Source organism: Podarcis pityusensis, assembly GCF_964106645.2.
Source record: "Podarcis pityusensis genome assembly, chromosome: 2".
NCBI lineage: Eukaryota > Metazoa > Chordata > Lepidosauria > Squamata > Lacertidae > Podarcis > Podarcis pityusensis.
In genome coordinates this window covers 127,623,762-127,638,536 of record NC_138029.1, presented here as the reverse complement: position 1 = coordinate 127,638,536, position 14,775 = coordinate 127,623,762, and the positions used below count along the sequence as shown (strand labels likewise).

The following is a 14,775-nucleotide window of genomic DNA, read 5'->3' as shown; positions in this document are numbered from 1 at the left end:
CCCCACGCTACGCCGCTGGAACTGGCAGCCCCCCAGTAAGGAGACCCCTCCCCCCAATAAAAGCCCCCTCCAGCCCCCAGCTCCCCTTTGCAAGAAACATCCCTGGCGCTGGTGTCTGAGGAGCCCCATGAAGAAACACCCAGGGGGGAGACAGAGAGGAGCCCCCGCAGCCCCTTCCCTGGAGGAGACCCCTCCCCTCTTGGGGAGATCCAGCCCCACCCCACCCCAAATGCTGCTGTTTTCGCTCCGTCTCCGGCTGAGGCTCCTGCCTGGGGATGGTTTACCTGGAGACAGGCTGGTCATCGCCAGGGCGCTTTCTCATTGGCCGAGCTGGCAGGGACTTTTCTGCTCCGCCAAAGCCGCCACCTGGCCGCCCCCGCCCCACAGCCACTTGGAGGGCGAGCATCCAGGAGGAAGGGACAAGGGACACTTGGGCTTGAATCGCCCCTCGCCCGCCTCGGCCCAGGAAGAGCTGCAGAGATGGAGCCCAGGGGAGGAAGAGGAGGAGGAAGAGGAGGAGGAGGAGGAGGAGGAAGAGCCCTTTGCTGCCTCTGGGCGACCCTCCTCCTCGCCCCGCCAAGGGGGGCCGGAGCCCTGAAAGGTCAGGGGGCGCAGAGGGAGGGGGAGATGTCTGGGGAGGGGTCCCAAGAGGGGGCTAGGGGGGATATGGGGAGAAGGATTGCGCCCCTGGGCGTTGCTGGTGGGCAAAGGAGGAGGGGTCTCTTGGGCTAAGGGAGGAGAAGCCCCCTCCCCCTGACAGGTGCAGAAGCTGCGCCCGGGAATACGGAGGGATGGGGGGGGGATGGAATTGGACGCCCCCCCCCCCACGAAAGAGTGCTGGGAGGTGCGTGGAATGGGAGGATGACGGACTAGGAGGATTTGCTCCCTCAAATAAGGTGGTCTAAAAAAAAAATGAGAGTGGAAAACGGGGTGAAAACAGCATTTCCCCCTGCACACACCAACTTAGAAGATCGGAGTCTGTGCCCCTAGCCTTTCCTGTTACAAGGAGAGAAAGGGAAATAAAACCAGAATTATTCTTCCTCTCTGTGGGCTCGGCTGCCACAGAGACCTGCCTGGTCCGGAAGTCCCCAGTGTTGGCCCCCAAAAGGCATCAGCCCCCCACCCCATTGCCCCCGAAGACAGAGTGGTCTCTCTCCTGGCACAAAAGGGGCCATATCGCCACTTGCCTGGCAGGGACCCCAGCCGGACGCAAAGGGACTTCACTCCCGAGAAGACGCGGTTTAGTTTGAGTGAGTGAGTGAGTGAACTCCAGAAGGAAGTCGCTTCAGGAAAGGAAAGAGGCAGGTGGCCAGTGGCTCCGTCTGCGTGTCCAACAGATTTATCTCTTTTAGAAATAAGCCCAAAGCGCTAATTCGGGGCATGAGACAACAAGGGGTGACTGTGGATGATCCACGGTTGAAAGAGGAAATGCATTTGTTACTGGTTTCACTTTGGGGCAAGGAGGAAAGTGGAGATCTAGGCACATGGAGACATGGATTGTTCTCTTGAATGATTCTTCCAACTTTCTACCACTCACCCACATTCAAGTGCACCCAGGACCACCTTTTGGAAATGAGGGGATTTTAAAACTGACATATTTGTGTGTGTTGGGAGCAGATGAACCCCCCCCCCCGTCTACTTAGAGAGCCTTCCTGGTGGTGGCCCCATTCCTAGCAACGGGGCAGGTTCTCCCTCATCCTGCTGCGGGGTCCTAAAGCCTCCCTCTCTCTCTCCCACCCCTGCAGTGGAGGACACCCTGGTGGAGCTGGACTTCTTCCAGGAGAGCTTCCCTTCGGAGAAGAAGTCCGGGGAGTTCCTGCTGGAGTTTGACAACGAGGAGATCCTGCACGTGGACTGGGAGAAGAAGCAGAACGTCTGGAGGCTGCCGGACTTCCAGCGCTTCACCAGCTTCGAGGTGCAGGGCGCCCTGGCCAACATCGCCGTCATGAAGAACAACATGGAGGTGCTCATGAAGCGAAGCAACCGCACCCGTGCCCTGAACGGTAGGACACGCAAGGGGGGCAGGGGAGAGAGCTGGGGGGCAGGCAGGGGGTGGTCTCTTGGCTTCTGACGCAGAAGACCCTTCAGGACCCCTTTGTGCCTCCCCAGTGGGAACTCTGCTGGAGGGAGCCAGTCCTTGGCTGACTGAGACAGGCTAAAAGGGAAGGAAAACCTGGTGGGAGGGGAAGCATTGCACTCTGTACAAGCTCAGAGGCATTCCCAAACCTGAACACCCGGTGCAGAAATACCCACAGCAGCTAATTGCTATGCTTTCCATTTCTAGACTGCTTCAAATGGGTTTTAATCCCATTTCTTTCTCCATCTCCTTCCTCAGTTGCTCCTTCGGCCACTGTGTACCCAGAAAACGCTGTGGAACTGGGGGACCCCAACGTCCTCATCTGCTTTGTGGACAGGTTCTCCCCCCCAGTGCTGAATGTCACCTGGCTGAAGAACAACGAGGTGGTCTCCGAGGGCGTGGAGGAGACAGACTTCTACCCCAGCGTGGACAACACTTTCCGCAAGTTCTCCTACCTCCCCTTCGTCGCTGAGCAGGGAGACATCTACGTCTGCCAGGTGGAGCACTGGGGCATCCCAGAGGGAAAGATGGAGAAGATCTGGGGTAAGCACCGGGCAGGATTGGGGCTTTTCTCTGGGACTTGAACTCAGAAACCCGGATTCATGGCGTATAATAAACACGTTCTGATGATCAGAGTAATTTATGCAAGTGAAGTACACTTGCAATTTTGCATAATTTATTCTCCTGCTTCTACCCATAGGAGACAATAAGTTGCTCAACTGCCTTTTGGGGGTTCCTTGAGTTAGTTCCTATCATGTATATGGGGAGGGGGTGGTGTGTCAGGACTCCTGGGTTCTTTCTTCCGCTGAACACACACAGAGAAACAGAGTCCCCCCTTAGCCCTGTCCTCTCTCTCTCCATCCCAGTTTCCAAGGCGCCCTCTCCCATCCCGGAAACGATGGAGAACGTGCTGTGTGCCCTGGGCTTGGCCTTTGGCATCCTGGGCATCATCGCTGGCACCATCCTTTTCTTCAAGGCCATGAGGATGAACGATCGCAGAGGCTTCATGTGAGTCGAACCCGTTTCCCTTCAGGGGCTCAGAGACAAATGCAAGGGAAGCCAAAATACACAGCAAAGGGGTGGGGTGGGCCTCATCCTGCCCAGAAGGTGCTCAGCCTCCATACTCCCAGCTCACCAGCTCCCTTCTCCTTCCTTTTCAGATAATGGAGGATTCCTTTCCTGACAGCCTCTTCCTTGAACCCCCTCAGCTCAGCTCCTTTGCCAAGAGTCTCTTCTGCTATGAATCATCTGGAAGGAGTTGCTTCCTCCGTGTGCAGCTTATTCTTAGAAGCTTTTCGGATAATATGTTTGACTTTTAAGAACAATTATGATAGCCAAAGATGCTTAGGCAGACTTACATTACTTTTCTCCCTTTTCTGTTTCCCTCTTAGCAAAGAAATTTCTCTCAGACGGTTTAAGTAAATAGGAAAAGTATACATTTTGCTCACATTAAATGTCTTGCCATGGTTCAACATTTACTCCATGCAGGTTCTGAAACTCCCTGGTGCTTTTGCTTCTGGCAAAGAATTCGTGCATTTCAAAGAATCATAGAATTGTAGAGTTGGAAGGGATCCTAAGGGTCATCTAGTCCAGCCCCCTGCAGTGCAGGAATCTCAGCTAAATCATCTCTGACAGAGGGGCTTGTGGTTTGGCTGCAGATCCTCCCCCAAACTCCGTGGTTGAGTCTGGATAGTTTTCTGTGGGGGTTTCCTGCTTTGCCTCGCCTTGCATCTGCGTGGCTCAAGGAGACCCCCTGCCAACAGAGTGTCAGGCATTCTAATTCATATCTCCACCCCACTTAACAAAAACCATTCACCTCTCTCTCCAGTTTTTGGAGAGAGCCTTACTCACTTCCGTGCATTGCACTGCAGGAATACACCCCTCAGGTGTTTCGTTAATCACAAAGAGGATTCATCCAGCTTTTGGGGGAAGTTTAGCTGCTAAGAGACCCCAAACACCTTTCTTGTCCACATAAAGCAGGGTTGTATCTGTCTGTGTAGAGGAAAAGATCCCTTCTTCATCCGCAAAACTTTCCCAATGGCTTCTGTGCAGCCCAACTGCTGTTTTTCATACATGCTCCCATATTTCCAGAAGCAATGAATAAATATTACAGTTTGTTGATTTGTTTCTAGTGCTGTTTTCTCTGCCTATAAGCTCTGGATATATTTATTATTTCAAAGCAAAAAGGTGAACTGTTGAGGAAATGGTGGGCATTGCAACCAGAGTGGCTACACTGACTCCTCCTGTCTCTAGGCCCAGATTCTGGGGGATGATAAGAGATCAGGAGAGCCAGCGCTGGTGCCTCCCTGCCTCTGCCCTGGTCTGCCTGTGTGTCCCCTGCTGGGAACAGGATGCTGGGGCAGGGAACCCTGATCAGCCTGATGATACAACAGGACTCTTCTGGTTTTCAAGGCCTGCTGTGGGTTGTGTGATGCCCCAAAGCATTATCCCACAGGACCCATGGATTCCCCCTCTGGGGGAACAGAGGAGAGAAACAGAACAGCCCATCCCCCTGTCCTGAAATGCCTCACCAGATCAAAGCACCTGCTCTTACTGAGACTCGAGTGTGTGATGTAGGGGAAGAGGGAGGAAATGTGCAGAGACCCCCTCCAAATTCAGGGTGGATGAATGAAGGTCTTTTTCCAGGGGCAACAACACACTAGAGAGGGGTGTGTTTCAGGACATGCAAGGTCAGGATGTGACCCAGTCAGCCTGGCCAAACCTCCATCATGAGTTGGCTGTGTTGCCTGGAACATGCCTTAAAAGCCTCAGAGAAGGATTCACTCTTTGCTGGTTTATCTGGTGTTTTCCTTCCTCTCCCTATCTTGCCCTTATTTTTGTGCCTCGTTAAAATAAACTAATGTCAGTTGAAGGAGTTGTTCAGCTCTTTCTCTCACCCCCCCCCTTGCAAGAGTCTCCAGAAGGTAAATGACACCACCGAGTGGGGTTTGGGAGAGGCGTCCTTCCTGGTGCCAAGCCTTGAGCAGGAACATCACAGAGGCCAACAGACAAGGCCCAGCTTGCTGTGCAATCTCATACCTTCTTCTGGATCCCAGATGGTGGGATCCAAATTGCTGGGGGGGGGGGGGAGCCAATTAATGCAGCAAGACAGAAGGCAGAGTTTGGCAGAGGGGCAGGGCAGGAGTGCCGCCAGGGCAAGACTTGGGGGCAGAAGGCCAAGGCCCCAGTTGGCAGAAGGAGCAGGAGGCCCCTCAAGGCTGCAGGGCTGACTCTCCACATCTGGACCAGCAAGTGCTGCACTCTAAGAGGTTTGGCAAGAGCAACGCGTTTCCTGCCTAGCAACTGATGACCAAGCAGTGTCGGGACCTGTGATTGGCTCCCATCAAGCCTCCCCTCCAGGAAAGTCCCCAGAACGACAACACTATAGGCCCCCCCCAAGCAGCAGCAGCAGCAACAGCAATTCTGCTTTACCCCTCCCCCAACCCTGTTTTTTTGCTTCAAGGCAGAAATGGAGATTGTGACATTTGGGTTCCCTCAAAACAGGAACTTTTAAAACAAGTCATTCGTCGGAGCAGCTTTGGGTTTAAGACTCGCATCAAAGAATTATGGGGCGGGGGGCAGGGGGAGAGTTAAGAGGCTGTCTTCTCCCCACTTTCAATAATCATCCCATGTAAAATGTGAAATCCAATACTCTGATTTCTATTTTTGTGCTTAAATGCAAAACTGCAAATGGCAGACTCTACATGTTAATTACCGTATTTTTCACTCCATAAGACTCACTTTTTCCCTCCTAAAAAGTAAGGGGAAATGTGTGTGCGTCATATGGAGCGAATGCAGGGGGGAGGCAGGCAGGAAAAGCCCCCAAGAAACAGATCAAGAGATAGAGGGTGCCATTCAGAACATGCAACTGGGCAAATCTCCAGGACCAGATGGACTGACTTCCAGATACTATAAAGCTTTGAAGGAGTGGTTGGTACAACCGTTAAAGGAAGTCTGCAATGAGATCTTAGAGGGGAAAAGGGCACCAGAATCGTGGAAAGAAGCGTATATTACACTCATACCAAAGACAGAGACTGAAAAGACTCAACTTAAGAACTACCGCCCAATATCATTACTTAATGTGGATTACAAAATCTTTGCAGACATTTTGGCAAAAAGACTGAAAAGAGTGTTGATGGAGAAGATTCATAAGGACCAAGCAGGCTTTCTCCCAAAAAGGCATTTATCAGACAATGTGAGGAACATAATAGACATTTTGGAATTATTAGAGGTGAATATAAACACTAAAGCAGTTCTGATCTTTGTGGACGCGGAGAAAGCCCTTGACAATATTTCTTGGAGTTTTATGAAAAAGAATCTTCATGGGATGGGGGTAGGCCAAGGATTTGAGAATGGTATGGGTGCCATATACGCTGAACAAAAAGCTAAGTTGATTGTAAATAATGTGATAACTGAAGAATTTTAAATAGAAAAAGGGACACGACAGGGGTGCCCAATTTCCCCATTACTTTTTATTTCTGTTCTGGAGGTGTTGCTAAATATGATTAGAGATGACCAGCAGGTTAAAGGTGTACAGGTCGGAGCTAAACATTACAAGTTAAGGGCCTTTGCAGATGATTTAGTACTTACTTTACAAGAGCCAGACACTAGTACAAAAAGGGTGTTGGAGTTAATTCAAGACTTTGGTCAAGTGGCCGGATTCAAATTGAATAAACAAAAGACTAAAGTTTTGGGAAAAAATTTAACAGTCATGGAGAGGGAGAAGTTCCAGAATGAAACAGGTTTGACAGTGGTTAAGAAGGTGAAATACCTAGGGGTTTATTTGACATCTAAGAATTTGAACTTGTATAAAGACAACTATGAAAAATGTTGGTCGGAAATTAAAAAAGATCTAGAAATATGGTCAAATTTGAAATTGTCAATGTTAGGCCGAATTGCAGTTATTAAGATGAATGTACTGCCCAGAATGTTATTTTTGTTCCAAACATTGCAAATTCTTGACAAGATGGACTGTTTCAAGAGGTGGCAGAAGGACATTTCGAAATTCGTCTGGCAGGGCAAAAAGCCCAGAATAAAATTTAAAATACTGACGGATGCAAAAGAAAGAGGGGGGTTTGCCCTGCCGGACTTAAAATTGTATTATGAAGCAGCAGCGTTTTGCTGGCTGAAAGAATGGATGCTCCTCGAGAATACAGATATCTTGGATTTAGAAGGTTTTAACAATACATTTGGTTGGCATGCATATCTATGGTATGATAAAATTAAGGTGCATAGGGCCTTCAAAAATCATATTGTCAGAAAAGCATTATATAATGTTTGGATAAGATATAAAGATCTGTTGGAAAGTAAAACCTCTAGATGGTTGTCACCCTTGGAGGCTAAGGCGTTGAAAAAGCTTAATATGGAAGCCGAATGGCTAAAGTATTGGGAAATTTTGGAACAAGATGGAGATAAGTTGAAGTTAAAGAGTCATGAGAAACTGAAACCCCAAGTTCGAGATTGGCTCCATTATTATCAAATAATGGAGGTCTATAAACAAGACAGGAAAATTGGCTTCCAGGTGGAGAAATCAAAATTAGAAACTGAACTGTTAGAACCCAATACTAAGAATTTGTCAAGAATGTATAATCTGCTGCTGAAATGGAATACACAAGATGAAACAGTTAAATCAGCTATGGTTAAGTGGGCACAGGACATTGGTCATAACATTATGTTTGCTGACTGGGAATGGTTGTGGAACACCGGGATAAAATTTACGGCATGTAATGCCTTAAAGGAAAATATTATGAAAATGATTTATAGGTGGTACATGACCCCAGTCAAGCTAGCAAAAATCTATCATTTGCCTGATAATAAGTGTTGGAAATGTAAAGAAACTGAAGGTACTTTTTATCACCTTTGGTGGACGTGCCCAAAGATTAAGGTTTTTTGGGAGATGATATACAATGAAATGAAAAAGGTACTTAAATGTACCTTCCCTAAGAAACCAGAGACCTTCCTCTTGGGCATTGCCGGCCAATTGGTGTTAAAGAAAGATAGAACTTTTTTTATGTATGCTACGACAGCAGCAAGAATACTTATCGCAAAGTATTGGAAGACACAAGATCTACCCACCCTGGAAGAGTGGCAGATGAAGGTGATGGACTATATGACACTGGCTGAGATGACTGGCAGAATCCGTGAGCAGGGGAAAGAGACGGCGGAAGAAGATTGGAAGAAATTTAAAATCTATCTTAAGAACTATTATAAAATTGAGGAATGTTAAAATGTCGAGGTTTCGAGAAAGAAAAGGAGATTACAGCGACATAAGATTAAGCTGAAGAAAAGAATAAGAAAAAATATATTTGATAAAATTAATTAAAATTTGCTGAAATAATTTTGGAAATTGGGATGTAGGAAGGGGAGGTTTGGGGGAGTCCGAGAAGTGAGGGATATGAAAAAAAGGTTATGAAATTGTACATGTTTGTATGTCTTTTTATTTGTTTGTATTGTTAAAAACTTTTTTGTAAAATCAATAAAAAATTTATAAAAAAAGAAAAGAAAAGCCCCCAAGAGCCGCACACAAGCTCCACGCGGCTCCTGTGGGCTTTTGCGGGAGGTGGGGGTATTGCCATAACCGCGCGCAGCCCCTCTGGCTGGGTTAGACTGCGCACGGCTATGGCAGAAGGCAAGACAGCAAGCGCATGGATCCCGCTCGCTGTCTTGCTCTTCTTTGCTCTTTGGGGCTGGGGGGGGAATAAGATTTTTTTTTCTTGATTTCCCCCTCTAAAACCTAGGTGCGCCTTATGGTCCGGTGCGCCTTATGGAGCAAAAAATACGGTACCAACAACGTTTGCAAGATGTGAGATTGTGACAGCATTTGCATTTTGCTTCAAAGAGGAATGTTGCGTTGATAAATAACGGCAGACAAAGAGATGTTTGTTTCAGAGCTTGCATGTGATGAGCCAGATGAAAGTGAGAGAGAGAGTGCGTCTCTGTCTCTCTGGCCCCACAGCTTCTCTCTTTTATTCAAAGTTAAAAAGCATGGCCACGGTGTGCTTGTGGCTGATTGGTTAAAAGTAAACAAAGAAACTGAATTCTTATTGGATTACATATATGTAAGGCGGGCTTACATAGGTTCATCAATCTTTGGTACATGAAAGAAAATATGCAAGAGCTGCACTTAGACAGGTATATAAGCTCTTAATCCACTTATGACTAAAATTGATTATAATATGACTAAAGCAATTACTGATGTTATGATCATATATAAACTCACATAATTAATAATACATTGAGGATTAACAGATCATTGTGAACTTAACGTGAACTAAAATAAAAAAGTGGTATGCAAGGAATGGAATGTAGGGATTTGTGTGCCAGGGACAGGCTTACGCCGTGTGCGTGAAGGAGAGAAGCGTGTCTGATTATAAGAAGCTAGAAATAGTTCCCAGAATGCAAGAGGAAAGAGAACCAGTGTTTTTCTATACTGGCACATAAGGATGACATGTCTACATCTCCTCCTTTCTTTTCTTCTTTGCGAGATAAGGCAACTGGGTGAATAAAGCAACAATACTTCCGGATTAGTGGTTTGCCATCAAATGCCGGAAATAATACTGCTAGGGTTGATGGGGCAAAAATACTTCAAGATTAGTGGTTTGCCAGCGAATCTCAAAATAATCCTACCCACATCTCCCCTTTTTGTTTTTATTTTTCTTACTGTTGGCGTTGCCATTTCGCATAATAGGCTGCAAGAAGTGCACTAGGTGGTTGAGGGGGAGTAAAAAGGCGAGAAAAAAGACTTGTAAGGCTAGGAATGCATTGGAGAAAGCAACAAAACAAAATTAATATACATACAATAATAATGGCATAATAAAAAAGACTACGAAGCCAGTTGAGATTAGGGAGCCATGCAGTGGACCATAAGGAAAAGGAGTCCCAGAGACCAGAAAATCCGATATCCTTTTTTATGTGGTGAGTAAGATTTTGCAAATGAGAAATTTGTCTTTGAACGGCCTTAGAATTGTCAGTGATGTTGAAACAGCACATGTCTTCGACCTGTTCACAACCATAATGATGGAGCATCAGCAAATAATCGATAGCACAGATTTTGTAAAAGTCCATAGTGGAGTTTTGTAAAAGTCCATTATGTAATTCACTCTGTTCTTTATTCAAAAGGTGAAGGGCTTGAGAAGTAAATTTCAGGGTTTTTGTTGCATAACAAGCTAAAGAATTAATATTTGCGCTATTACGTACAGCCAAGCCAGGAACACCTAAGAGAGAAACAACTAAAGAGATATATTCAGACCTACTGAGAAGAGAGACAAAAGCATCACAATCATTAGTCAATTCAGTAGAGCAGCGATATCTAGAGCGGGATAAATGATGCTTCTTGGGTAAAATGATGGTCAAACGGCTTAAATAACAAGGTGTGCCATGGCTGATGTATTGTTGGAATGTAATTAAACGTATAGCCAGGACACGACCAGAAGATTTCCAGTTGAGGGGAAGTGCAAGCTTACTCATTAAATTGAATGGTAGCTTGTAACTGTTGTAGTAAGTCTCTTCCCCACAGGTTGAGGTGGATTTTCAGCACACAGGGCTGGATGTAAGCAATGGTTTCAGAGCTATCAGGCAGAGAAACAGGCAGCCACTGTGCGCTTTTGCAAGAAGTCTGGTTACCTCCCACGCCCCACACTTCAGGAGAAGATTCAAGGGGCCAAGTGGGATCCCAAAATTTACTGGAAATGACAGAAACATCCGCGCCGGTGTCTATCAGACCCTCTAATAGTTTTCCATTAATTTTATACTTACGAAGGAGTTTTTCTCTTCCAATACGTTGGGTCACAGCTAGAAGCTGTGGGGAAAAAGATGAAGAGAGCTTGTGCAGATTAGTATCAATAGCAGAAACAGCATCAGGTGGAGAAGGCAGCATCACCAATTGTGCCCAAGATTCGCCTTTTGTTAACTGCATGGGCATATGGCTCCAAAATTGGACCATGATTGTGCCCACATAGTCAGGAGGTAGGACACCTGGGATGATCTGAATGCCTTGTTTTGCAGCAGAAAATTTAGGTAAAATTAAACCTGTGAGGTTAGAAGGAAGTGGACCTGCCATTTGGCTGGCCATGATTATGATTTCACCAGGTAATGCAGTGCTTTTGGTCTCTTGATTAATCAAATCAATAGCAAATTCAAAAGGCATATTTTTAGAAACTTTTGCAGCAGCAGAAACTAAAGGCTGACAACTCTCTATTCTTTGGGGCCCGAGAGTTGGGGCCCAATGAAGTTTCCCTGAGACCTACATTGATTTGCCCAATGATAGCCTTTCCCACACTTTGGGCATTTTTTGGAAGGTCTGGCCGTGGTATTTGCAGTAATATTCTTCTGTGCAGTCCCACCTGGGGCCTTGCACTGCTTTGCAAAATGGCCAGGACGCTTGCAATTGAAGCAATTACCTGTTGGTTTTACGGAAGCCTGAATTGCAGTAGCAAGCAATGACATAGCATGTGACTGACTTCCTATTTCCGAACACGATTGTATCATATCTGCAAGACTAAATTTTGAACGGCATGTGATAGATTGTAACACTTTCTTACAGTCCGTGCTCGCATTTTCAAAAGCCAATTTTTTCAGCAACTCATCCTGAGCTATTTCATTGTCTATTTGTCTAGAGATAGATTCTTTCAGTCTATCTACAAATTGATGATATGGTTCTGAATGCTGTTGTTTAACATTTACAAAAGAACTCAGAGGCTGTCCTGTAACAGGAATTTTGCGGAATGCACGCTGCACGCAAGTTGCAGTGCGCTGAAAGTGTGAAGGTGACAACAGGGCTTGGGTAGCCAAAGTATCAAATGGTGCAGAACCAAAAAGTTGACTGGCTGTATGCATTGGATCAGCTAGAGCTATGGCAGCATGTTTGAATTCATTTTCAAATACAACAAATTGTGCTGGAGATAGCATCATGCGCATCAAATCTCTCCAGTCAAAAGCTGTCATCGTATAAGATGAAGCGATTCCCTCTAACATTCCCATAACATAAGAAGATTTCAGACCTGAATCAGAAATGGCTTTTCTAAAATCTTTCATTACAGTATAAGGCAACTTTTCGTGGTAAACCTGCAACTGATTTCCTCCAGGGGCATTTTGATAAGTGAGGGGAAAAATTAATGGCATTTCACCAGCCCACGCAGATTTTTCGTCCAAGGAAAGAAGCCCATTCTGCTTAGCTTGTAACAGCCCTGCACGGACGGCTCCGTACTGAGGTATCATACAAGCATGCTCAGAAGGGAGGGGGGAGGGAAGAGAAGCATGCTGATTCACAGCTTGTACAGAGACAGACTGAGAAGCAGGCACAGAAGGGGGATGAAGGGGGGTAGTTGAAATCTGAGACGAAGCAACTGCAAGGGGAGGGAGATTTTGGCTGGGTGATGAAAGAGACAAAGGAGGCAGGATCTGTGGGTATGGTGGTGGAGGTTTTTCTGCAGTTACCAGCAGTGGAGAAACTGAGGGAGAAGACAGTTCTAATTTTGCTATTGCATTTGCGCATTTTTGCCATGTGAGTAGGCAGTTAATTGGAGCCCTTGGCTCAGAGAAAAGAATTTTCCCTATCTTCTCCCATGTGCTAATTTGTAATGATCCTTCGTCTGAATAAAAGGGGCATTGATATTTAATTTCCAGTAATAATTGTTCAATCTCTCTTAAAGAAATTTGAACTTTGTCTACAGTCTGTTTTACGAGCGAGTAAAGTTCTTTTGCATGAGCCATTTGCACCTTACTTAAATCCCCTCCCATACTAACGAAATAAGCGCTTGAGACTTTTATCCTAGTCGGGTTAAGTATGAGGGATGCAGGCTCTAAAGGGATCTGGCAACTTACCCTTCTTCAGTATCACTTACCTTTCTTCAGGATCACGTCGGGGGTCACCAGATGTTGCGTTGATAAATAACGGCAGACAAAGAGATGTTTGTTTCAGAGCTTGCGTGTGATGAGCCAGATGAAAGTGAGAGAGAGAGTGCGTCTCTGTCTCTCTGGCCCCACAGCTTCTCTCTTTTATTCAAAGTTAAAAAGCATGGCCACGGTGTGCTTGTGGCTGATTGGTTAAAAGTAAACAAAGAAACTGAATTCTTATTGGATTACATATATGTAAGGCGGGCTTACATAGGTTCATCAATCTTTGGTACATGAAAGAAAATATGCAAGAGCTGCACTTAGACAGGTATATAAGCTCTTAATCCACTTATGACTAAAATTGATTATAATATGACTAAAGCAATTACTGATGTTATGATCATATATAAACTCACATAATTAATAATACATTGAGGATTAACAGATCATTGTGAACTTAACGTGAACTAAAATAAAAAAGTGGTATGCAAGGAATGGAATGTAGGGATTTGTGTGCCAGGGACAGGCTTACGCCGTGTGCGTGAAGGAGAGAAGCGTGTCTGATTATAAGAAGCTAGAAATAGTTCCCAGAATGCAAGAGGAAAGAGAACCAGTGTTTTTCTATACTGGCACATAAGGATGACATGTCTACAGAGGAAGGAGGAAATTTCTCCCCAGCACTCTGCCCCCCCTCCCCACCTATAGTGGGAATTCTCTGCATCTTGTTTTTCTGAAGGAAAAAAATGCTTCAAAAAAGGACCAATCAAATAGGTTGTAAGAATGGGCACAGCTGTGGGGGGAGGGTTGGACAGCTGCCCCCAATTGATAAAATCAATTAAAATACAAAGCAAACTCAGGTTCTGCCCCCTAACAAAAGGCCTGCCCCCCCAAAAAAAACCAATCATGCCTACGCCCACGGTTGCAGGTTATCTGTACATGATCTTCCAATCCCAGAACTGGATTTGCACATTGGCCCAGTTCCTGGTGGTGGCACAAAAGAGCAGCAACACCTGAGGGCAAAGGCTCAGTTTAAGAGTGGAGGAGTCACTTCCACAGAGAGGGGCCTTGGCTGGAGAGAGAGAGAGAGAGAGAGAGAGAGAGAGAGAGAGAGAGAGAGAGGAGGAAACTCTGGGTCAAAATCTCTTTGGAATACAAGATGCTCAAGGATGGGCTGCCAGGGGACAAACTGGGTGTGAGAAATGTGGGTTTTGTGGACCCCCAGAGGCACTGAGGCTGTGAACTTCAGATCTACATTCCACAATGGCTCCCATGGGAGAAAGGGAGAAAGGACTGCTCCACTGTAGCTGCAGCTTCATGTTTTTACTGCTCTCTCCCCAATGTGAAGGAGAAGCAGAATAACCTCCCTGCAAGCAGGAAACGGGGGCAACGGCTTGGCCTGCAGCCTTCCTCCCTGCTGTGCTAGATTTCTCCTTGCAGGCAGTGCCAATGTAATTTGGGTGTCCATGCAGCTCCTGCCTGAGGCTGGGAAGGAGGCCTCTTGGAGGAAGAAACAGACCAAGAGGAGGGGGCCAAGGGGGTCCCTGGACAGGAGGGGCAGGATCCAGGCAGCCTGCTCCCTGGAGACAGAAGCAGGACTTCTGGGCTCATAGCACATGTCTCCCTCCTTCTGCCCCCTTGTTTCTGGCAGCAGAGGAGACGCTGCAGAAAGGCGCTGGGGGGAGTTTCGCTTCCCCCCACATGGGGGCCTGGAGCTCAGCTCAGCATTCAGGGAAATGAAAGAGGGAAGCTGGCCACGATCCAGGAGACGGAGGTCAACAGGGAGTGCAGCAAAACCTCCTCACAGAGAAGTAGCTCCCAGCCCCCCCCCAAGGCACAGCCCCCCCCCTTCAGTCCAGCAGCAATGG

The 14,775-nt window shown here is 46.6% G+C and overlaps 2 protein-coding genes and 1 long non-coding RNA gene across 4 annotated transcripts in view; 1 reads left to right on the top strand and 2 right to left on the bottom strand.

Moving 5' to 3' along the window:
- LOC308466168 (H-2 class II histocompatibility antigen, E-S beta chain-like) overlaps nt 1–14,775 on the bottom strand; it is a 46,371-nt gene that overhangs the window by 15,744 nt on the left and 15,852 nt on the right. The window lies entirely within an intron of this gene.
- The window catches only part of LOC308466197 (HLA class II histocompatibility antigen, DR alpha chain-like), a 35,005-nt gene continuing 20,666 nt past the window's right edge, over nt 437–14,775 (top strand). The window contains exons 1-5 of one of the 2 annotated variants that reach the window (XR_013980680.1): nt 437–601; nt 1,746–2,003; nt 2,336–2,620; nt 2,944–3,085; nt 3,238–3,532. Coding sequence is in view for 1 of the 2 variants with exons in the window: in XM_080986892.1 (XP_080843018.1) it covers nt 481–601; nt 1,746–2,003; nt 2,336–2,620; nt 2,944–3,085; nt 3,238–3,241 (810 nt within the window). In the remaining variant the exon portion in view is untranslated. Of the gene's footprint in view, nt 602–1,745; nt 2,004–2,335; nt 2,621–2,943; nt 3,086–3,237; nt 4,199–14,775 lie in introns of those variants that run through there. The other variant, XM_080986892.1, reaches the window with a different exon arrangement.
- LOC308466299 overlaps nt 4,292–14,775 on the bottom strand; it is a 57,028-nt gene continuing 46,544 nt past the window's right edge. Inside the window, exon 3 of the long non-coding RNA XR_013980692.1 lies at nt 4,292–4,310. This is a non-coding gene — a long non-coding RNA (uncharacterized lncRNA). The remainder of the gene's footprint in view (nt 4,311–14,775) is intronic.